The sequence below is a fragment of the Vidua chalybeata genome, chromosome 34, assembly GCF_026979565.1.
Source record: "Vidua chalybeata isolate OUT-0048 chromosome 34, bVidCha1 merged haplotype, whole genome shotgun sequence".
NCBI lineage: Eukaryota > Metazoa > Chordata > Aves > Passeriformes > Viduidae > Vidua > Vidua chalybeata.
Window position 1 is genome coordinate 158,833 of NC_071563.1, and position 24,035 is coordinate 182,867.

The window sequence follows — 24,035 nt, forward strand, 5'->3', positions numbered from 1 at the left end:
TATAGGGTAAATGGGGGTCTTTGGGAGTCTCTATAGGGTCTCTATAGGGTAAATGGGGGTTTCTGGGGGTCTCTCTAGGGTCTCTATAGGGTAAATGGGGGTTTCTGGGTGTCTCTATAGGGTCTCTATAGGGTAAATGGGGGTTTCTGGGCGTCTCTATAGGGTCTCTATAGGGTAAATGGGGGTTTCTGGGGGTCTCTAGGGGTGTCTATAGGGTAAATGGGGGTTTCTGGGGGTCTCTATAGGGTCTCTATAGGGTAAATGGGGGTTTCTGGGGGTCTCTAGGGGTGTCTATAGGGTAAATGGGGGTTTCTGGGGGTCTCTAGGGGTGTCTATAGGGTAAATGGGGGTTTCTGGGTGTCTCTATAGGGTCTCTATAGGGTAAATGGGGGTTTCTGGGGGTCTCTATAGGGTCTCTATAGGGCACCTTTGGCCGCGCCCCCTCCCCACAGGCCACGCCCCCACTGCAAAGCCGCACAGGGGCAGGGGGCGGAGCCTCGCTGAGGGTGCAGCCAATCAGACGCCGGCGCGCGGGGACGGGGGCGGAGCCTGCGCGCCGTGAGGAGACCGCCCCCTAGCGGCCGTGCGGAGCGGAAAAGGGCGGGAAAGCGCTGAGGGGAGCCAGGGGGTGGAGGCGGGAGGGACCCTTCGGGGCCCCCCAAACCTCCATCAGAACCCCCCAAACCTCCCTCAGGACCCCCCAAACCTCCCTCAGGACCCCCCCGGACCTGAACAGGAGGCTCTCCAGTGGTGGGTGAGCCCCTGGCTCTGGGGTCTGCTCATGGGGGGCTTCGCTCCTTCCCCTCCCCTCACGCTGAGGGTGCCAACATGGCGGGCGGTCCCCATTTCTCCCACCCACCTCCCCTTATCCCCCCGTGGGGATCTCCATCGTGGCACGGCTCCTGTCCCCGCCGTGTCTCTTTTCCCTGCCCGCCGCTGCTGTCGCAGTCACCCAAGCGTGGCCCTGGACTGGAAGCAGCTGCTGGACAGGTGATTAACGGGGCTTCGTTAGCGCATGGCCGCGGGGGCAGCGGCGCGTGGCCTGGCCCTGTCCCCAAGCTGCCACCTGGCCCTGTCCCACTGCCTGTACCTGGGCCACCAACTGTCCCTGGCCCCGTCCCCTCACCTGTCCCTGTCCTCAGCTGCCACCTGGCCTGAGGCAGCCGCCTGTCCCTGTTCCCCCGGCTGTCCATGTCCCCATCCCCTGAAGTGTCCCCGTCCCTGTGGCCACCATGACCCTCTCTGGGGTCTCCTGCCCTATAGCTGCCCCCCGGCCTCCCCCAAAACCCTGCCCCACAGACCCCAAAACCTGCCCCACACCCCCGGCTGCTGCCCCATAACCCCCCCAGCGTCTCCAGAGGGGGCTGCGGGTGTCTGGGGGGGGACTCTGGAGAGTAACTGGGATAACTGGGAGGGGGCTCTGGGGGGGAATTTGGGGGTGCTGGGAGCTTTTGGGGGTAAGCGTGAGGGGGCTTTGGGATAACTGGGGGTGTGTGGGGGGGCTGGGGTCTCTGGGGTCCTTCAGAGGCAGGGAGGGGGTTCGGGGGGTTCGGGGCCGTTAAATGGGCTGCACCGAGGTGTCGGGGGGGCTGCCGGTCCCTGCCGCGATCTGCCGACAGGCTCTGAACCCAAATCACCCCGGGAAACGGGGGGTCGGCCCGTTCTGCCCCCCCCCCCCAGGGCGGTGTGCAGGGCCGGTACCGGGAGGGGGCGTGGCCGGTACCGGGAGGGGCGGAGCCGGTGCCGGGAGGGGCGGAGCCGGTACCGGGGGGGCGTGGTCTGTGCCAGGAGGGGGCGGAGCCGATACCGAGAGGGCGGGACCGGTACCGGGATGGGCGGGGCGGTACCAGGAGGGGCGGTACCGGTACCGAGGGAGCGGGGTCAGTACCGGGAGGGGCGGTACCGGTACCGAGGGGGCGGGGTCAGTACCGGGAGGGGCGGGGCCGGTACCGCAGGGGGCGGGGCCGGGCCGGTGTGTCCCAGTGACCGGCGGCGGCAGCGGCGGGGATGCGGCGGGGAGTGTGAGAGGTGAGCCCCGGCCGGAGACCCCTCCCCAGGGAACCCCTCCCCGGGACCCCCCCCTCAACACCCTGAAATCCTCACGGACCCCCCCGCCTTGAGACCCCCCCCCCCGCGACCACCCGGTACCGAAAGACCCCCCCCGCTCTCCCTCAAGACCCCCACAGCCCCCCCGGGAGCTCCTCACAGCCCCCCCTGCGCCGCCCTGAGGACCCCCCCTCAATGTTCTGACCCCACGAGAGCCCCCCCGCAGACCCCCTCCGGGACCCCTGACCCCCATCCAGCACCCCCACCAACCTGACAGAGACCCCTGGGGTCCCCCCCAGCTCTCTGACACCCCCCCCGGGACCCCCCAACACCTCACAGCGCCCCCCCAGGACACCCCCAACACCCCCCTGGCACCCTGAGACCCTCTCAGGACCCTCCAGCACCCCCCTCCGGACCCCCACCTCCCCCTGGGACCCCCCAGGACCCCTTGAGCCCCTTCCCCTGGACCCCTGGGGACATCCCCTGGGACCCCTCCCAGAATTATCCAACACCCCCTAACCCACCCCAACACCCAAAAACATCCCTGATATCACCCCAACAGAACCCAGCGCTCGAGACCCCCACCGCAGCTCCCTGGCACCCCCAAACCCCCCCCCCCCAAACGCCACAAAATCCCCCCAACAACCCACAGAGCCCCCCCAACACCCGCCTGGCGCCCCCAAACGACCCCCGACAACACCCCGACACCCCAAAACCGCCACCCCCCAGCGCCTCAAGAGCCCAAGCCCCCCCTGTTCCCTTTCCCCGCGGGCTGGGACACCCCGATACCGCCCGGGGGGGTCCGGGGGGGCAGGGCCAGGGGACACGGGGACAGCAGGACAGGGACAGACGGACAGACGGACAGCCGGCCCCGCCGCACCGCCCGCCTGCCCTATTAGTATTCTGCGAGCGGCAGCGGGTGCTGCAGGGCGGGGGGGGAGCGGCGGGGCCGGACTGGGGGGCACTGGGAGGGACTGGGGGGCACTGGGAGGGCTGGGAGGGGATGGGGGGGGGATGGTACCCAGCTGGGGGGGCCGGGGTCTAACTGGGGGGGACTGGGAGGGTTTTGGGGGAGGAATAGGAGATGCTGGGGTCTCGACGCAGGGGACTGGGATGGGAGTGGAGAAGGAGCTGGGGGGGGGGACTGGGGAGACTGGGAGGGGATGGAGAGGAAACTGGGGAGACTGGGAGGGGCTGGAGAGGGAACTGGGGGGACTGGGATGGGATTGGGGGGGGGCTGGGAGGTGATGGAGATGGAGCCAGGACCCAGTCTGGGGGGCTGGGGTGGGACTGGGGAGACTGGGAGGGGATGGAGAGGGAACTGGGGAGACTGGGAGGGAATGGAGAGGGAACTGGGACCCAGCTGGGGGGACTGGGATGGGACTGGGGGGATTGGAAGGGGATGGAGAGGGAGCTGGGATCCAGTTTGGGGGGCTGAGGTGGGACTGGAGGGACTGGGAGGGCTGGGATGGGGGAAATGGGGTAACTGGGGAGGGCTGAGTGAGGAATGGAAGGGGCTGGGGGCCAACTGGGAGGGACAGGGGGGAACTGGGAGGGACTGGATTGGGAATGGGGGGAACTGGGAGGGACTGGAATGGGAGGGGGGGGAACTGGGAGGGACTGGGGGTGGCTGGAATGGAACTGGTAGGGAATGCTGGGGTCTCGCTGTGAGGCACTGGGAAGGGATGGGAGGGGAGGTGGGATGAACTGGGGGGGGGGCTGGAATGGGATTTGGGGGGACTGGGAGGGTTTTGGGGTGGAATGGGGGATACTGGGAGGGACTGGGAGGAGCTGGGACCCAGCTCGGGGCTGTGGAATGGGAGGGGAGGCGGGACTGGGGGGTACTGGGGGATGCTGGAGTTTAACTGGGAGGGGACTGGTGACCAGTTTGGGGGACTTGGAGGGACTGGGATGCAGCCAGGGGGTGCCAGCGTGGCACTGGGGGTGCCGGGATCCAACTGGGTGAACTGGAAGTGGACTGGGGGGCCCAGGATGAACCAACTGGGTAAACTGGGGTCCCCCGTGGGGGAGTTGAGATCGGGGGGGGGGGGGGGGGATCCGATATTTTGGGGGGCATTTGGGGGTTCTGGGGCTTTTGGGGAGAGGCTCGGGCACTCGGGGAAGGGACGGACCTCCCCCTCACTGTCCCCTCCCCCCCAGGTGCAGCCAACAAGCCAACCCCCCCCAGTGTCCCCAACCCTCCCCGTGTGTGTCCCCAACCCCCCCAGTGTCCCCAAGCCCCCCCGTGTGTGTCCCCAACCCCCCCAGTGTCCCCAAGCCCCCCCCCCCCCCCCGTGTCCTCTCCGCGTCGTCCCCCCCGGCCGAGATGAGGCAGAGCCCCCCGGAGAGGAGCTTGGGCCAGGTAGGACCTGCGGGGGGACACGGAGGGGACACGGAGGTGTTGGGGACACAGGGGGTGGCACCAGGGGTGGGGACACGGAGGGAGCACAGTGAGGGGGAGGGACAACACGGAGGGGGACACAGCCGGTGTCGCCTGGGGAGGGGACGCGGAGCGGGGTGAGGACATTGGCTTGTCACCCCGTTGTCACGGGGACGGTGACACAGCTTTGTCTCCTGCCGGCGTGGGGACAATGACACAGGGGGTTGTGTCCCCCTCCGGCACGGGGACAGTTTGTCCTCGCCGGTGTGGGGATGGGGACACGGGTTTGTCCCCTCCTGCTGTTCTGGGGGTGATGGTGGCAGAGGTTTGTCACCTGCTGGCACAGGTTTGACAGCTGTGCTGTTCTGGGGACAATGACACAGGTTTGTCACCCGCTGGCACGGGTTTGTTCCTGCTGTTCTGGGTATGGTGACAGAGGCTTGTCCCCGCTGTTCTGGGGACGGTGACAGGGGTTTGTCACCCACTGGCACGGGTTTGTTCCTGCTGTTCTGGGGACAGTGACAGGGGTTTGTCCCTGCCTTTCTGGGGACAATGACACAGGTTTGTCCCCCGCTGGCACAGGTTTGTTCCTGCTGTTTTGGGGACGGTGACAGGGGTTTGTTGCCGCTGTTTTGGGGATGGTGACAGGGGTTTGTCACCCGCTGGCACAGGTTTGTTCCTGCTGTTTAAGGGACAGTGACAGGGGTTTGTCCCTGTCTTTCTGGGGACAATGACACAGGTTTGTCACCCGCTGGCACGGGTTTGTTCCTGCTGTTTTGGGGACAGTGACAGGCATTTCTCCCCTGCTGTTTTGGGGACAGTGACAGGCATTTCTCCCCTGCTGTTTTGGGGACGGTGATAGGCATTTGTCACCTGCTGTTTTGGGGATGGTGACAGGGTTTTGTCACCCTCTGGTACAGATTTGTCCCCTGCTGTTTTGGGGACAGTGGCAGTCATTTGTCTCCATTGTTTTGGGGACAGTGTCAGGGGTTTGTCTCTGTTGTTTAGGGGACAGTGACAGGCGTGTGTCTCCGTTGTTTTGGGGACAGTGACAGGGGTTTGTCTCCATTGTTTTGGGGACAGTGACAGGGGTTTGTCTCTGTTGTTTAGGGGACAGTGACAGGTGTTTGTCTCCGTTGTTTTGGGGACAGTGACAAGGGTTTGTCCCCCGCAGTTCTGGGGACAGTGACAGTGGTTTGTCACCCTCTGGTACAGATTTGTCCCCTGCTGTTTTGGGGACAGTGACAGGCGTTAGTCACCCTCTGACAGATTTGTTCCCCCAGTGTTGTGGGGACAGCGTTGTGGGGACAGTGACACCGGTTTGTCCCCGCTGTTTTGGGGATGCTGACAGGGTTTTGTGCTGGGCTGTTACTGGGATTACTGGTGGGCACTGGTGGGCACTGGTGGGCACCATTACCACCATTTCCCCTATGCCCAACCCTTCCCTCGTGCTGGGGGCTTACTGGGAGTTACTGGTGGGCACTGGTGGTTACTGGTGGGCACCACTATCACCATTTCCCCCCTCCCCTGGTTCTGGGGGCTTACTGGGAATTACTGGTGGGCACTGGTGGGCACCATTACCACCATTTATCCCCATGCCTGATGCTGGGGCATTACTGGGCTTTACTGGTGGGCACTGGTGGGCACCGATATCTCCATGTCTGACCCTCCCTTGGTGCTGGGAGGTTACTGCTGGGCACTGGTGGGCACCACTATCACCATTTCCCCCCTCCTCTGGTGCTGGTGGTTACTGATGGGCACTGGTGGGCACTGATATCTCCATGCCTGACCCTCCACTGGTGCTGGGAGATTACTGGTGGTTACTGGTGGGTCACTGGTGGTTACTGGTGGGCACTGGTGGGCACTGATATCTCCATGCCTGACCCTCCACTGGTGCTGGGAGATTACTGGTGGTTACTGGTGGGTCACTGGTGGTTACTGGTGGGCACTGGTGGACACTGATACCTCCATGCCTGACCCTCCCCTGGTGCTGGGAGGTTACTGGTGGTTACTGGTGGGTACTGGTGGGCACCGATATCTCCATGTCTGACCCTCCCCTGATGCTGGGGGGTCACGGGTGGGCACGGGTGGGCACTGCTGGGCACCGATATCTCCATGTCTGACCCTCCCCTGGTGCTGGTGGGTCACTGGTGGTTACTGGTGGGCACTGGTGGGTCACCGGTGGTTACTGGTGGGCACTGGTGGGCACCGATACCTCCATGCCTGACCCTCCCCTGGTGCTGGTGGGTCACAGGTGGGTCACAGGTGGGCGCAGGTGACCCCGTCCCCGCCGTGTCCCCGCAGGGCGCAGCGGCGCTGGCGCGATGAGCCCCCCGGTCCCCGTCCCCGCCGGCAGGATGCTGCTCGCCCTGGCCCTGGCCTGCGCCAGCCCCTTCCTGGAGCCGCCGGCGGCGCCGCGCCGCACGCTCAACGTGGCCGTGATCCTGAGCGGGGCCTCCTACGGCCCCGCCGGGCCCCGCCTGGCGCCCGGAACCTTCCGGAACTTCTCTCTGGACGTGAACCCCGTGGGGGTGGTGCTGAACGACACCAACCCGCGCAGCCTCATCGTGCGCCTGTGCGACGTGCTGTCCTCGCTGCGCATCCACGGCGTCGTCTTCGAGGACGACACGCGCTCCGAGGCCGTGGCGCAGATCCTCGACTTCATCTCGGCCCAGACCTCCGTGCCCATCATCGGCGTCAACGGCGGCTCCGCCATCGTCCTCACGCCCAAGGTGACGCCCCCAAGGTGACCCCGAGCGTGTCTAGGGACACCCAAATGTCCCCAGATGGATCTGGAACCAACCAACTGTCCTCAATCCAACTGTCTCCAACCCCAGCCCTGTCTAGGGTCACCCAAACGTCCCCAGCTGTGTCCAGAGCCACCCAGCTGTCCCCAGCACAACCCCAGCCGTGTCTTGTGTCACCCAAGTGTCCCCAGCCTAACCCCAACCGTGTCTGGAGCCACCTGAACGTCCCCAACCATGTCTAGGGGCACCCAACTGTCCCCAGCTGTGTCTGGAGCCACCTGAATGTCCCCAGCTCTATCAGATCCCAGCTGTGTCTGGAGCCACCTGAATGTCCCCAACTCTATCAGATCCCAGCTGTATCTGGAGTCACCTGAATGTCCCCAGCTCTATCAAATCCCAGCTGTGTCTGGAGCCACCTGAATGTCCCCAACTCTATCAAATCCCAGCTGTGTCTGGAGCCACCTGAATGTCCCCAACTCTATCAAATCCCAGCTGTGTCTGGAGCCACCTGAATGTCCCCAGCTCTATCAAATCCCAGCTGTGTCTGGAGCCACCTGAATGTCCCCAGCTCTATCAAATCCCAGCTGTGTCTGGAGCCACCTGAATGTCCCCAACTCTATCAAATCCCAGCTGTGTCTGGAGCCACCTGAATGTCCCCAGCTCTATCAAATCCCAGCTGTGTCTGGAGCCACCTGAATGTCCCCAGCTCTATCAGATCCCAGCTGTGTCTGGAGTCACCTGAATGTCCCCAACCCAACTGTCCTCAAGCCCCAGCCGTGTCTAGTGTCCCCCAAACATCCCCAACCACGTGCAGATCCACCCAGCTGTCCCCAGCCCGGTGGTCCCCAAACCCCAACCGTGTTCCAGCCCCGCTTGACCATCCTCAAACCCAACTGTCCCCAACGTGACTGTCCCCAACCTGTGTCCCCTCCCCCGCCACGCCCTCCCTGCTTTCCCCCCCACCACAGGAGAAGGGCTCCACCTTCCTGCAGCTGGGCTCCTCCACGGAGCAGCAGCTCCAGGTGATCTTCGAGGTGCTGGAGGAGTACGACTGGACGGCCTTCGCCGTGGTCACCACGCTGCTGCCCGGCTACGAGGACTTCGTGGACTACGTGGAGGTGCTGACCGACAGCAGCTTCATCGGCTGGGAGCACCGCGGCGTGGTCACCCTGAACCTGACCGACGACCCCGAGGGCGCGCGGACGCGCCGGCAGCTGCGCGAGGTGACGGCGCAGATCCGGCTGCTCTACTGCTCGCGCGACGAGGCCGAGGCCGTGTTCCGCGCCGCGCGCGACGCCGGCCTCACCGGGCCCGGCTACATCTGGTTCGTGGTGGGCACCAACCTGGGCGGCAGCGAGCAGCTGCCCGAGCACGTCCCCGCCGGGCTGTTCGCCGTGCTGTCGGCCGGCTGGCGCGACGACCTCCAGCACCGCGTGCACAACGGCGTGGCCATCGTGGCCAAGGGCGCCGAGGCGCTGCTGCGCGACTACGGCTTCATCCCCGAGTTCAACAACGACTGCCGCGCGCCCAACGTCACCCAGATCAACGACAACCTGCACAGGTGGGGCGGGGGGTGGCACCCCTGGGGGGGTGGCAGTGCAGGGGTGGTGACAGATGGGGGTTGGGGATGTTGGGGAGGTACCGGTGGCTCTAGACGTGGCTGGGGTTAGGCTGGGGACAGTTGGGTTGGGGACAGTTGGGTGGGATCATTCAGGTGGTTCTAGGCATGGGTTGGGTTGGGGACAGTTGGGTGGGATCATTCAGGTGGTTCTAGGCATGGGTTGGGTTGGGTTGGGTTGGGTTGGGTTGGGTTGGAGACAATTGGGTTGGGGTCATTCAGTTGGTTCTAGACATGGTTGGGGACAGTTGGGTTGGGGACAGTTGAGTTGGGGACAGTTGGGTTGGGGACATTCAGGTGGCTCTAGACATAGTTGGGGTTAGGTTGGGGACAGTTGGGTTGGGGACAGTTGGGTTGGGATCATTCAGGTGGTTCTAGACATGGTTGAGGACAGTTGGGTTGGGGACAGTTGAGTTGGGGACAGTTGAGTTGGGGACATTCAGGTACCTCTAGACATGGTTGTGGTTAGGTTGGGGACAGCTGAGTGCCACCAGACATGGCTGTGACTGGGGTTTGGTTGGGCTGGGGACAGCTGAGTGCCACCAGACATGGCTGTGACTGGGGTTTGGTTGGGCTGGGGACAGCTGGGTGGCCCTAGACACGCTCGGGGTTGGAGACAGTTGCACTGAGCGCAGTTGGTTGGCTCTAGATCCATTTGGGGACATTCAGGTGACCCTAAACACACTGGGGGTCATGCTGGGGACACTCAGGTGACCCCAGACACGCTCGGGGTCGGGTTGGGGACACTCGGGTGACCCCAGACACGCTCGGGGTCGGGTTGGACAGGTACTTCATGAACATCACGTGGGGACAGAAGGATTTCTCCTTCAACGAGGACGGGTACCTGGTGAACCCCTCGCTGGTCGTCATCTCCCTCAACAAGGAGCGCAACTGGGAGGTGGTGAGTGTCACCCACGGGTGGTGAGTGTCACCCGCGGGTGGTGAGTGTCACCCACGGGTGGTGAGTGTCACCCGCGGGTGGTGAGTGTCACCCACGGGTGGTGAGTGTCACCCGCGGGTGGTGAGTGTCACCCATGGGTGGTGAGTGTCACCTGCGGGTGGTGAGTGTCACCCATGGGTGGTGAGTGTCACCCACGGGGACAGGGATGTCCCCCGTGCCGCCCGTCTGCTCAGCGCTGGAGTTCTGGGCATGGTGACGATGCCACCGCAGGGTCCCCAGGGCTCGGTGCCATCTGCTCTTCACCACCCCGCCCCCTCATCCCAGTGTCACGCCGCGTTGTCACAACAACGTGGCACCCAGGCGGTGGCGGTGACACCTGGGCAGTGACGGGGACACGGCTCAGCCTCCTGCCCCGTCACGGTGACACCTTGGCCGGTTTCCCACCAAGGTGATCCTGTCATTGTCCCCAGCAGTAATGGCCCATCCTGGTGACACCGTGTCCTGTTCCCCACGGTGATGGCATCATTGTCCCCAACGGTGACACCCTGGCACGGTGACATTTCCTCTGCCCACTGGGGAGACCCTGTCATTGTCCCTAGCAGTGACACCTTGCCATGGTGACATCCCGTCACGGTGACAGCTTGGCCTGTCACCCTCTGGGTGTTCCCACATGTCACCACATGTCCCTCAGTGTCCCCAGGTGTCCCCACATGTCCCTAAGTGTCCCCAGGTGTCCCCACATGTCCCCAGGTGGGCAGCTGGGAGCAGCAGGTGCTGAGGCTCAAGTACCCGGTGTGGTCACACTGTAGATGGTGACATCCCGTCACGGTGACAGCTTGGCCTGTCACCCTCTGGGTGTCCCCACATGCCACCACGTGTCCCCACGTGTCCCCTCATGTCCCCACGTGTCCCCACGTGTCCCCACATGTCCCCAGGTGGGCAGCTGGGAACAGCAGGTGCTGAGGCTCAAGTACCCGGTGTGGTCACACTGTAGATGGTGACATCCCATCACAGTGACAGCTTGGCCTGTCACCCTCTGGGTGTCCCCTCGTGTCCCCACGTGTCCCCTCATGTCCCCACGTGTCCCCACATGTCCCCCCCAGGTGGGCAGCTGGGAGCAGCAGGTGCTGAGGCTCAAGTACCCGGTGTGGTCGCGCTACGGGCGGTTCCTGCAGCCCGTGGAGGACGGGCGGCACCTGACGGTGGCCACGCTGGAGGAACGTCCCTTTGTCATCGTGGAGAACATCGACCCGGCCACCGGCACCTGCATCCGCGACTCCGTGCCCTGCCGGCGCCAGCTCAACCGCACCGCCAGGTGGGGTCATCTGGGACAGGTGGGGGTGGCACTGCCCAGGTGGGGTCACCTGGGACAGGTGGGGGTGGCACTGCCAGGTGGGGTCACCTGGGACAGGTGGGGGTGGCATTGCCCAGGTGGGGTCACCTGGGACGGGTGGGGGTGGCACTGCCAGGTGGGGTCACCTGGGACAGGTGGGGGTGGCACCACCAGATGGGGTCACCTGGGACAGGTGGGGGTGGCACTGCCCAGGTGGGGTCACCTGGGACAGGTGGGGGTGGCACTACCCATGTGGGGTCACCTGGGACAGGTGGGGGTGGCACTGCCCAGGTGGGGTCACCTGGGACAGGTGGGGGTGGCATTGCCCAGGTGGGGTCACCTAGGACAGGTGGGGGTGGCACTGCCAGGTGGGGACCACACCTGTGTTGTGGAGGTGTCACTGTCCCCATGGAGGTGACACTTTGGCCCTGGGGGTGTCCCTGGCACCCTGGGGGTGTCCCCACCACTTTAGGGGTGTCCCAAACACTTTGGGGGTGTCCCCAAGACCCTTGGGGTGTCCCCAGCAGTCTGGGGGGTGTCCCCACCACCTTGGGGGTGTCCCCAGCAGTCTGGGGGTGTCCCCACCACCTTGGGGGTGTCCCCAGCAGTCTGGGGGTGTCCCCACCACTTTTGGGGTCCCCTCCAGCCCCCCACCCTTTGAGAAGAAGTGCTGCAAGGGTTTCTGCATCGACATCCTGAAGCGCCTGGCGCGGGCCCTGGGCTTCACCTACGACCTTTACCTGGTCACCAACGGCAAGCACGGCAAGAAGATCGATGGCGTCTGGAACGGCATGGTGGGGGAGGTGGGGCCCCCAAAAACACCTCCCCACACCCCAAAAACACCCCTCTGCACCCCAAAAATACCCCTCTGCACCCCAAAAATACCCCAAAACCTACTGTGGAGACCCCATGGCGATGGGGGCTGGGGAGAGACCCCCAGGGAGGGCAACCAAGAGGGAAGGGCATGGGGGGAGGTGGGACCCCCAAAAATACATCCCCACACCCTAAAAATACATCCCCACACCCCAAAAACACCCCTCTGTACCCCAAAAATACCCCCAAACCCATCATGGACACCCCATGGCGATGGGGGCTGGGGAGAGACCCCCAGGGAGGGTCAAGGAGGGGGGATGGGAAGGGCATGGGGGGACCAAAAAATGTCCCCATACCACGCCCCTCTGGCCACGCCCCTCTGGCCACGCCCCTGACCACGCCCTGCCCCGCCCAGGTGTTTTACCGCCGCGCGGACATGGCCATCGGCTCCTTGACCATCAACGAGGAGCGCTCCGAGATCATCGACTTCTCGGTGCCCTTCGTGGAGACCGGCATCAGCGTCATGGTGTCCCGGAGCAACGGCACCGTGTCCCCCTCCGCCTTCCTGGGTACCCCCAAACCCCAAATCCTGACTGGGATCCCCAAAATCCCAACTGGGATGTCCCAATCCCAACTGGGATCAGGGTCATGGTGTCCCGGAGCAACGGCACCGTGTCCACCTCCGCCTTCCTGGGTACCCCAAAACCCCAAATCCTGACTGGGATCCCCAAAATCCCAACTGGGATCGCCAAAACCCCAACTGGGATCCCCAAAACACAACTGGGATCCCCAGAACCCAGTGTCCCTACGTGGCCAAAGAGCTCTACTGCCCCCTGTGTCCCCACATATCCTTTTGTCATCCCATGTCCCTATATTCCCGTGTCCCCTGATGTCCCCCCATGTCCCCTGATGTCCCCGATGTCCCCGATGTCCCCGCAGAGCCGTACAGCCCGGCCGTGTGGGTGATGATGTTCGTCATGTGTCTCACCGTGGTGGCCGTCACCGTCTTCATCTTCGAGTACTTCAGCCCCGTGGGCTACAACCGGAGCCTGGCCAGCGGCCAGCGTGAGTGACCCGCTGTCCCCCGTGTCACCGCCGTGTCCCCAGGTGACCCCCGGTGTCCCCAGGTGACCCCCGGTGTCCCCCAGGACAGGGAGCTCCACCAGTGACAAATCCACCGGCCGCTCTGGGCATCCATGGGATCTCCTTGTCCCCTTGTGTCCCCTTGTGACCCTCCCAGTGTCCCCTGTCCCTGGGTGACCCCAGGTAACCCCAGGTGACCCCAGGTGACCTCAGGTGACCCCTGTCCCCCCCACCATCAGCGTGTCCATCTGGCTGCTCTGGCCACTGGTGGTACTTTGTCCCTGTGTGACCCCGTGGTGTCCCCTGTCCCTGGGTGACCCCAGGTGACACAGGTGACCCCAGGTGACCCCAGGTGACACGGGTGACCCCAGGTGACACAGGTGACCCCAGGTGACACAGGTGACCCTGTCCCCTGTCCCCCCAGGCGCAGGTGGCTCCACCTTCACCATCGGCGTGTCCATCTGGCTGCTGTTGGTGTTGGTGTCCCCTGTTCCTGGGTGACCCCAGGTGACACAGGTGACACAGGTGACCCCAGGTGACACAGGTGACCCCAGGTGACACGGGTGACCCCAGGTGACACAGGTGACACAGGTGACCCCAGGTGACACAGGTGACCCCAGGTGACACGGGTGACCCCAGGTGACATGGGTGACACAGGTGACCCTGTCCCCTGTCCCCCCAGGCGCAGGTGGCTCCACCTTCACCATCGGCGTGTCCATCTGGCTGCTGTTGGTGCTGGTGTCCCCTGTCCCTGGGTGACCCCAGGTGACACAGGTGACCCCAGGTGACCCCAGGTGACATGGGTGACACAGGTGACCCTGTCCCCTGTCCCCCCAGGCGCAGGTGGCTCCACCTTCACCATCGGCAAGTCCATCTGGCTGCTGTGGGCGCTGGTGTTCAACAACTCGGTGCCGGTGGAGAACCCCAAGGGCACCACCAGCAAGATCATGGTGCTGGTCTGGGCCTTCTTCGCCGTCATCTTCCTCGCCAGCTACACCGCCAACCTGGCGGCCTTCATGATCCAGGAGGAGTACGTGGACACCGTGTCCGGCCTCAGCGACCGCAAGGTGACACACGGGGACACTGAGGGGACAGCAGGGGGACAGCGGGGGGGGAACTGGGGGGACAGCAGGGGGACACCGGGGGACAGCAGGGGGGAAGTGGGGGGACAGCAGGGGGACAGCAGGGGGACTCTGGGGGGACACTGAGGGGACAGCAGGGGGACACCGGGGGACAGTGGGGGGACAGCAGGGGGAACTGGGGGGGACAACGGGGGGGAACTGGGGGGACACGGGGGGACAGCAGGGGGACACCGGGGGGACACTGAGGGGACAGCAGGGGGACACCACAGGACAGCAGGGGGACATCAGGAGGGACAGCAGGGGGACAGAAGGACACTGGGGGACACCAGAGGGACAGCGGGGGGACACTGGTGGGGACATGGAGGGGGACAGCAGGGGGGAACACCAAGGAGGACACCAAGGGACACCAGGGGGGCACGGGGGGGAACATTGGGGGTACACCAAGGGACACTGGGGGAACACTGGGGGACAGCAGGGGGAACTGGGAGACACTGGGGAGGTCACCAGGGGACATCGTCGGGGCACCAGGGGGACACCAGGTGTTGGGGGGCTGTGGTGTCACACTTGGGTGTCACCTTTGGGTGTCACCTTTGGGTGTCTGCGTGTCCCTGGTGGCACAGGTGTGGTTTTGGGCGTTCCCATGGATTTTTGGGGGTTCTGAGGTGATTTTGGGAGTTTTGAGGTGCAGTTCCAGAAGCAGCACCCTCTGAAGTTCAGGAGGTGTTGGGGTTGTGGTGCCACATTTGGGTGTCACTTTTGGGTGTCACCTTTGGGTGTCTGCGTTTCCCTGTTGGCACAGGTGTGTTTTTGGGCGTTCCCATGGGTTTTTGGGGGTTCTGAGGTGATTTTGGGAGTTTTGAGGTGCAGTTCCAGAAGCAGCACCCCCTGAAGTTCAGGAGGTGTTGGGGTTGTGGTGCCACATTTGGGTGTCACCTTTGGGTGTCTGCGTGTCCCTGGTGGCACAGGTGTGGTTTTTTGGCGTTCCCATGGGTTTTTGGGGTTTCTGAGGAGATTTTGGGGTGTTTTGGGGCGCAGTTCCAGCAGTCCCAGGAGCAGTGCCCCCCGCTGAAGTTCAGGAGCTGTTGGGGTTGTGGTGCCACATTTGGGTGTCACTTTTGGGTGTCACCTTTGGGTGTCACTTTTGGGTGTCACCTTTGGGTGTCTGCGTGTCCCTGTTGGCACAGGTGTGTTTTTGGGCGTTCCCATGGATTTTTGGGGGTTCTGAGGTGATTTTGGGGTGTTTTGAGGCGCAGTTCCAGAAGCAGCACCCCCTGAAGTTCAGGAGGTGTTGGGGTTGTGGTGCCACATTTGGGTGTCACCTTTGGGTGTCTGCGTGTCCCTGGTGGCACAGGTGTGGTTTTTTGGCGTTCCCATGGGTTTTTGGGGTTTCTGAGGAGATTTTGGGGTGTTTTGGGGCGCAGTTCCAGCAGTCCCAGGAGCAGTGCCCCCCGCTGAAGTTCAGGAGCTGTTGGGGTTGTGGTGCCACATTTGGGTGTCACTTTTGGGTGTCACCTTTGGGTGTCACTTTTGGGTGTCACCTTTGGGTGTCTGCGTTTCCCTGTTGGCACAGGTGTGTTTTTGGGTGTTCCCATGGGTTTTTGGGGTTTCTGAGGTGATTTTGGGAGTTTTGAGGTGCAGTTCCAGAAGCAGCACCCCCTGAAGTTCAGGAGGTGTTGGGGTTGTGGTGCCACATTTGGGTGTCACTTTTGGGTGTCACCTTTGGGTGTCTGCGTTTCCCTGTTGGCACAGGTGTGTTTTTGGGTGTTCCCATGGGTTTTTGGGGGTTCTGAGGTGATTTTGGGAGTTTTGAGGCGCAGTTCCAGGAGCAGCACCCCCTGAAGTTCAGGAGCTGTTGGGGTTGTGGTGTCACTTTTGGGTGTCACCTTTGGGTGTCTGCGTTTCCCTGCTGGCACAGATGCACAGGTGTGGTTTTTTGGCGTTCCCATGGGTTTTTGGGGTTTCTGAGGTGATTTTGGGGTGTTTTGGGGCGCAGTTCCAGCGGCCCCAGGAGCAGTACCCCCCGCTGAAGTTCGGCACGGTGCCCAACGGCAGCACGGAGAAGAACATCCGCAGCAATTACCCGGCCATGCACAGCTACATGGTGCGCTACAACCAGCGCGGCGTGGAGGACGCGCTGCAGCACCTCAAAACGGGGTACGGGGGGGAAAAACGGGGGAAAAATGGGGTACGGGGGGGGAAAACGGGGGAAAAATGGGGTACGGGGGGGAAAAACGGGGGGAAAATGGGGTACGGGGGGGAAAAAACGGGGGGAAAATGGGGTACGGAGGGAATAACGGGGGAAAAATGGGGTACGGGGGGGAAAAACGAGGTACGGGGGGTGAATAATGGGGGAAATAACGGGGTATGGGGGGAATAACGGGGGAAAAATGGGGTACGGGGGGGAATAATGGGGGGAAAACGGGGTACGGGGGGGAATAACGGGGGAAAAATGGGGTACGGGGGGAAAAATGGGGTACGGGGGGAATAACGGGGAAAAATGGGGTACGGGGGGAATAACGGGGGAAAAATGGGGTACGGGGGAATAACAGGGTACGGCGGGTGAATAAAGGGGGAAATAATGGGGTATGGGGGGAATAACGGGGTACGGGGGGGTAAATGGGGGAAAAATGGGGTATGGGGGGTAAAAATGTGGGAGAAAATGGGGTATGGGGGGAGAAATGGGGTACGGGGTAAAAATGGGGGAAATAACGGGGTACAGGGGAATAACGGGGTACGGGGTGGAAAATGGGGGAGAAAATGGGGTATGGGGGGAAAAATGGGGGAGAAATGGGGTACGGGGGGAATAAAGGGGTACGGGGGGGAAATGGGGGAAATAATGGGGTACGGGGGGGTGAATAATGGGGGAGAAAATGGGGTACGGGGGGAATAACGGGGTGGGGGGGTGAATAATGGGGGGAATAACGGGGTATGGGGGAATAATGGGGTATGGGGGGTGAATAATGGGGGAGAAATGGGGTACGGGGGGAATAACGGGGTACGGGGGGTGAATAAGGGGAAAAAATGGGGTATGGGAGTAAAAATGGGGGAGAAAATAGGGTACAGGGGGAGAAATGGGGTACGGGGGTAAAAATGGGGGAAATAACGGGGTACAGGGGAATAACGGGGTACGGGGTGGAAAATGGGGGAGAAATGGGGTACGGAGGGAATAAAGGGGTACGGGGGGGAAATGGGGGGAATAACGGGGTACGGGGGGGAATAACGGGGTACGGGGCGTGAATAATGGGGAAAATAACGGGGTATGGGGGGAATAATGGAGTACCAGGGGAAAATGGGGAAAAAATGGGGTATGGGGGTAAAAATGGGGGAAATAACGGGGTATGGGGGGAAAAATGGGGTACAGGGGGGAATAACGGGGGAAAAATGGGGTACGGGGGGGAATAATGGGGGAAATAATGGGTTACAGGGGGAATAACGGGGTACGGGGGGGAAAAATGGGGTACGGGGGTAAAAATGGGGGAAATAACGGGGTATGGGGGGAAAAATTGGTTACGGGGGGGGAAGAACGGGGAAAAAATGGGGTATGGGGGTAAAAATGGGGGAGAAAATAGGGTACAGGGGGAAAAATGGGGAATGGGGGAAATAATGGGGGAGAAATGGGGTACGGTGGGAATAATGGGGTATGGGGGGGAAAAAATGGGGGAGAAATGGGGTACGTGGGGGAAATGGGGTGGGGTCTGGGGGTCTGGGGTGTGGTCTGGGATGGGAGGAGCCTGGGAAGGGGGAGGGGCTTAGGATAGATGGGCGTGTCCATGTGTGGGCGTGGCACATGATGGGCAGAACCAAATAGAGGCGACGCCTTTGAGAAAGGGGAGGGGCTTAAGAGATTTGGGGTGGGGCTTTATGGCCATGGGCGGAGCCTGATGGTAAACGGGCGTGGTTGCATAATTTATGCGATGGGTGTGGCTTTGTGGGTGTGACGTGAGTACAGGTGTGTTGTGTGTGGGCGGGGCTTAGCGTACAGGTGGGGCTGTGGGTGGAGCCACATTGGCATGGCCCATACAATGTGGGCGGGGCTTAGGAGTATTAGCAACACCATAGGTGATATTGTGGGCGGGGCTTAGTGCACAGGTGAGGCTGTGGGCGGGGTTTAGGTGTTGTGGGCGGGGCCTAGTGTGCATGGGTGTGGCCTATACATTGTGGGCGTGGCTTATGAGTATTTGCAACAGCCCAGGTGACACTGTGGGCGGGGTCGAGTGCACAGGTGAGGCTGTGGGCGGGGTTTAGGTGCTGTGGGCGGGCTCTCCGTGCGGTGGGCGTGGCTGAGGCGGGTGGGCGTGTCCCGCAGGAAGCTGGACGCCTTCATCTACGACGCGGCCGTGCTGAACTACATGGCCCGCAAGGAGGAGGGCTGCAAGCTCGTCACCATCGGCTCGGGCAAGGTCTTCGCCTCCACCGGCTACGGCATCGCCCTGCAGAGGGGATCCCGCTGGAAGCGCCCCGTGGACCTGGCCCTGCTCCAGCTCCTGGGGGACGGTGGGTTGGGGGGTCTCTGAGGGGGTCTCTGAGGGGGTTTTGGGGGGTCGTTGGGGGGGCTTTTGGGTCCCCACGGCATCGCCCTGCAGAGGGGATCCCGCTGGAAGCGCCCCGTGGACCTGGCCCTGCTCCAGCTCCTGGGGGATGGTGGGTTGGGGGGTCTCTGAGGGGGTTTGGGGGGTCTCTGAGGGGGTTTTGGGAGTCGTTGGGGGGTTTTGGGGGGGTCTTTGGGAGGTTTTGGGTGTCCTGGAGAGGTTTTGGAGGGTCTTTGGAGGCTTTGGTGGTCCTGGGGGGTGTCTTCACTTTTTGGGATGTGACTCCCAATCCACCCCCTGAGATGCCCCAAACCCCCTGAGATGACCCCAAACCCCCCGAGATGCCCCCCAAAGCCCCTGAGATGCCCCCCACGATGCCCCAACCCCCCCAAGATGCCCCCCAAACCCCCTGAGATGCCCCCAACCCCCCTGAGATACCCCCTGACATGCCCCAAACCCCCTGAGATGCCCCCAAACCCCCTGAGATGACCCCAAATTCCCCAAGATGCCCTTCAAACCCCCCGAGGTGCCCCCAAACCCCCTGAGATACCCCCCGACATGCCCCCCGACATGCCCAAACCGCCCGAGGTGCCCCGAAACCCCCCAAGATGCCCCCAACCCTTCTGAGATGCCCCTCAAACCCCCCGAGATGCCCCTCAAACCCCCCGAGATGCCCCTCAAACCCCCCAAGATGCCCCCCGAGGTGCCTCAAACCCCCCGAGATGCCCCTCAAACCCCCCGAGATGCCCCCCAGGCCCCCCTGACCCCTCTCCCGTGGCGCCTGGCAGATGAGATCGAGATGCTGGAGCGGCTCTGGCTGTCGGGGATCTGCCACCAGGAGAAGCTGGAGGTGATGAGCAGCAAGCTGGACATCGACAACATGGCCGGGGTGTTCTACATGCTGCTGGTGGCCATGGGGCTGAGCCTGCTGGTCTTCGCCTGGGAGCACCTGGTGCACTGGAAGCTGCGGCACCTGGGCACGCCCGGGCGGCTGCGCTGCCTGCTGGCCATCAGCAGGGTACGGGGACACGGGGGGACACGGGGGGACACGGGGGGTGTGGGGACATCAGGGACATCGGGGGGACACGGGGGGTGTGGGGGCATCGGGGACATCGGGGGGTGTGGGGACACGGGGACATGGGGGGACATTGGGGACACGGGGGGTGTGGGGGCATCGGGGACATTGGGGGGACATTGGGGGTGTGGGGACACGGGGACATGGGGGGACATTGGGGACATGGGGGGACATTGGGGACACGGGGGGTGTGGGGGACATTGGGGACATTGGGGGGACATTGGGGGATGGGGGGACACTGGGGACATTGGGGGATGGGGACATCAGGGACACCGGAGATGTGGGGACACTGGGGATATGGGGGGGATGGGGGACATGGGGGACATTGGGGATACTGGGGGTCATTGGGGGATGTGGGGACATTGGGGGGTTTGGGACATTGTGGGGTGTGGGGACACTGGGGACATCGGGGGGACACGGGGGGTGTGGGGACACGGGGACATTGGGGGGACATTGGGACATGGGGGGTGTGGGGACACGGGGACATGGGGGGACATGGGAGGACATGGGGGGTGTGGGGACATTGGGGACACTGGGGGGTTTGGGACATTGGGGGTGTGGGGACATTGGGGACACTGGGGACATTGGGGACATCAGGGGGGTGGGACATTGGGGATTGGGGGGACATGAGAGGACACGGGGACACTGAGGCACGTGGGGACAGGCTGGGGACACGCAGTGCCACCGTGTCCCCTGTGTGTGTGTCCCCCCCCCCCCCCCCAGGGCATGTACAGCTGCTGCAGCGCCGAGGACCCCCCCACGCCCCCCCACGCCCTGCGCGCCCCCTGCGCGGCCCCGCCGCCCCCCACCCCCCCCGCCCTGCCCACGCCCACCCCCCCCCGCGACCGCCGCCCCCCCCCCGAGCGCTGGCGCCCCCCCCGCACGCCCCCCCCGCCCCGCCGGGGCCCCCCCGACTCCTTCCACCGCTTCTACGGCCCCATCGAGCCGCAGGGGCTCAGCCGGGGGGGCGCGGGGGGGCCCTGCCCACGCTCCCCGCCCCCCCGCACGCCCCCCGCCCGCTACGCGCCCCCCCCGGAGCCCTTCACCCCGCCCTGGCCCCGCCGCGCCCCCCGAGGCCTCTACGAGGCTCTGGGGGGGCCCCGGGACGACCCCGACCCCCCCTTCGCCTACGCGCGCTTGGCCTACGAGGACGAGCGCAGCCCCCCCGCGCCCCCCCGCGAGCGGCCCCGCCGCCCCCCCCGCGGGGCCGGGGTCGGGGTCGGGGTCGGGGTCGGGGGTGGGGGTGGTGGGGGGGGGGCGGACCCCGAAACGCAGCCGCTGCTGCGGCCCCGCCCCCACCTGTGCCGGGGGCACCCCCCGCACCTGGCGGCGCCCCCGGGCCCCCCCCCGGGGCTGTACCCCGACATCTCCGACTCGGACTCGGAGGGCTGCGAGGCCGCCCCTCCCCCCCCGCCGCCTCCCCCGCCCCCCCCCGGCCCCGCCCCCCCCCCGTGCTGGTGCGCGCCCCCCCCCCACGCCCACCCCCCCTATTTCTGCACCGTCCCGGGCCGCGAGCGGGGCCCCCCCGGGCCCCCCCCGGGGCGCTGCTGGTCGGCCGAGAAGCTGGGGGGGCCCTGGGGAGGGGCGGGGGGCGGCGGCTGGGGGGGCAGCCTGGAGTTTTTGGGGGGTCCCCCCCTGCCCCCCCCGCACTACGCGCCCCTCCCCCCCCCGCCGCCGCCGCCCCTCCCCCGCTGCCGCAGCTGCTCGGCCGAGCGGCTCCGGGACTGGGAGGGGGGGGGGCGGCTCTGGGGGCCCCCCCCGGGCTATTGGGGCGGGGGTCCCTGGGGCGGGTTTTGGGGGGCGCCCCCCCCCGCGCCCCGCCGCCACGGCCCCGCCCACTGCGCGCGCCGCCCCCCCCCGGCCTCGCGCAGCCTCGAGGACCTGAGCGCCTGGGGGGGGGGGGGAGGGGCCTGGGGGGGGCTCTGGGGGGGGGCGGGGCTTTGGGGACCCCCCCTCCCCCACAGCCCCCGGGGGGGGGCCCCGTCCCCTCCCCCACCCCCCCACCACAGCTGCGGGGGGGGGCGCGGGGGGGCGGAGCCGCTGGGGGCGCGGAGAGGCTCCGCCCACTTCTCCAGCCTCGAGTCCGAGGTATGACCGGGGGGGGGGGGACAGGGGGGGACAGAGGGGACATCCCTGGGGACACCCCTGGGGACACCGGAGACACCCCTGGGACAGAGGGGACATCCCTGGGGACAGAGGGGACACCCCTGGGGACACCCCTGGGGACACCGGAGACACCCCTGGGACAGAGGGGACATCCCTGGGGACAGAGGGGACACCCCTGGGGACACCCCTGGGGACACCCCTGGGACAGAGGGGACACCCCTGGGACAGAGGGGACACCCTGGGGACACCCCTGGGGACACCCCTGGGACAGAGGGGACATCCCTGGGGACACCCCTGGGACAGAGGGGACACCCCTGGGACAGAGGGGACACCCTGGGGACACCCCAGACACCCCCAGAAACAGAGGGGACACCCCAAGGACGCCCTGGGGACACCCCTGGGGACAGAGGGGACATTCCTGGGGACACCCTTGGGGACACCCCGGACACCCCCACGGCCCCCGGGGAGGCGCCGGTGGCCCCCGCGGTGACAGCGAGGACACGGAGGGGCCCCCCCGGCTCCTGAGGTGACACCGGCGAGGACAAGGACACGGTGGGTGGCAGCTGGTGTGACAGCGGGGACAAGGACAGGGACACGGAGGGTCCCTGTGGCCGTGCGGTGACACCGAGGAGGAGGAGGAGGAGGACGATGTCACCCGGGTGACACCGGCAAGGACAGCGAGGACAAGGCCAGGTCCCCATGGAGTGGCACCCACAAGGACCCGCGGTGACAAGGACAAGGACAAGGACACGACCCCGAGGCAGCCACGGGGACTTGTGGCACTCGTGGGGACAGCGGGGACAAGGACAGGTCCCCATGAGGTGACACCAGGAGGACAAGGACAGGTCCCTGTGGCACCGAGTGACAACGAGGACAACGATCACAAGGTCCTTGTGGCCTCGGAGGTGACACTGGTGGGGACAAGGACACCCCTTGTGGCACCGAGGTGACAAGGATGGGGACAGTCCCCGCAGCGTCACCAGGGAGGACAAGGACAAGGACAGCTCGGTGGCACCGAGGTGACAGGGATGGGGACAGTCCCCACAGCGTCACCAGGAAGGACAAGGACAGGTCCCCGCTGAGGACACGTTTTGTCCCCTCGTCCCCAAAGTGCCACCACGAACAAGAGCCGTGTCACCGCGTCCCCAAGGGTGACACCACGGCCACCAACAGAGCCCCAGGGGACAGCTCGGGGTGTCCCTGTCCCTGTGGGTGACGCTGTGACCCCGTGGGTGACACCAACCAATGCCTGTCCCCACGGGTGACACCACATCCCTGCGGGTGACACTGACCCCGCAGGTGACACTGTGACCCCATAGGTGACACCACGTCCCTGAGGGTGACATCAAATCCCTGTGGGTGGCACCGTGACCCCATAGGTGACACCATGTCCCTGTGGGTGACACTGTGACTCCGTGGGTGGCACTGTGACCCCCTGGGTGACCCCACGTCCCTGTGGGTGACACCACATCTCCGTGGGTGGCACTGTGACCCAGTAAGTGACACCACACCCCTGTGGGTGACCCTGTGACCCCACTGGTGACACTATGACCCCACGGGTGACCCTGTGACCCCACGGGTGGCACTGTGACCCCACAGGTGGCACTGTGACCCCGCAGGTGGCACTGTGACCTCACAGGTGACCCTGTGACCCTGCAGGTGACACTGTGACCCCATGGGTGACCCTGTGACCCCGCAGGTGACCCCCCCCGCCACGGAGGCCACGCCCGGTCCCCGAGGGTGACACTGTGACCCCCCCCCAGAGCCCCCGAGGACGCCACGGCGTCCCCTCCCCCCCCAGCCGTGGGGGTGACACCGTGCGGGTGTTGGGGACACTCCTGTCCCCCCCGCGCCGTGGGGGATGGGCTGGCACCATCCGCTGTCCCCTCCCCCGCCCCGCCGCTGCTGTCGTTTTTAATTAATGAATTAATTAATTAATTAATTAACGGGGGGGGGGGGGGAGGGGGGAGACGAAACTGTGAGTGACGGTGACACCGTGACATCGCCACACCGCGACTGTGATCCCGGGGCCACCCGCGGGCCCTGCGTCCCCTCCCCCACCCTGTCCCTGTCACCCCCCCCCCCGTGTCCCTGTCACCCCCCAATGTCCCTGTCACCCCCCAATGTCCCTGTCACCCTGTCCCTGTCACCCCCCCAATGTCCCTGTCACCCCCCCGTGTCCCTGTCACCCCCCCCATGTCCCTGTCACCCTGTCCCTGTCACCCCCCCAATGTCCCTGTCACCCCCCCGTGTCCCTGTCACCCCCCCGTGTCCCTGTCACCCCCAATATCCCTGTCACTCCCCCATGTCCCTGTCACCCCC

The 24,035-nt window shown here is 64.8% G+C and overlaps 1 protein-coding gene across 1 annotated transcript; it reads left to right on the forward strand.

Moving 5' to 3' along the window:
• The first annotated feature begins 598 nt into the window (after nucleotides 1-598).
• Nucleotides 599-23,465, forward strand: GRIN2D (glutamate ionotropic receptor NMDA type subunit 2D). Its single transcript, XM_053968357.1, has 15 exons — nucleotides 599-990; nucleotides 4,207-4,408; nucleotides 6,731-7,158; nucleotides 8,142-8,734; nucleotides 9,578-9,692; nucleotides 10,796-11,007; nucleotides 11,672-11,828; nucleotides 12,254-12,407; nucleotides 12,778-12,903; nucleotides 13,759-13,988; nucleotides 15,997-16,157; nucleotides 18,310-18,497; nucleotides 19,321-19,550; nucleotides 20,331-20,784; nucleotides 23,413-23,465. The coding sequence occupies exons 1-15, from the start codon at nucleotides 829-831 to the stop codon at nucleotides 23,463-23,465; spliced, it is 3,465 nt and encodes a 1,154-aa protein (XP_053824332.1). The 5' UTR covers nucleotides 599-828.
• Nucleotides 23,466-24,035: the final 570 nt, after the last annotated feature.

What these genes read in the sequence shown, in the direction of transcription:
- GRIN2D (XM_053968357.1), top strand. Translation starts at nt 829, where the DNA reads ATGGCGGGCGGTCCCCATTTCTCCCACCCACCTCCCCTTATCCCCCCG. An exon ending in ATCAACGACAACCTGCACAG is followed by an intron (nt 8,735 to 9,577) that starts GTGGGGCGGGGG and finishes CGGGTTGGACAG; the next exon opens with GTACTTCATGAACATCACGT. An exon ending in CCGGCCTCAGCGACCGCAAG is followed by an intron (nt 13,989 to 15,996) that starts GTGACACACGGG and finishes TTTGGGGCGCAG; the next exon opens with TTCCAGCGGCCCCAGGAGCA.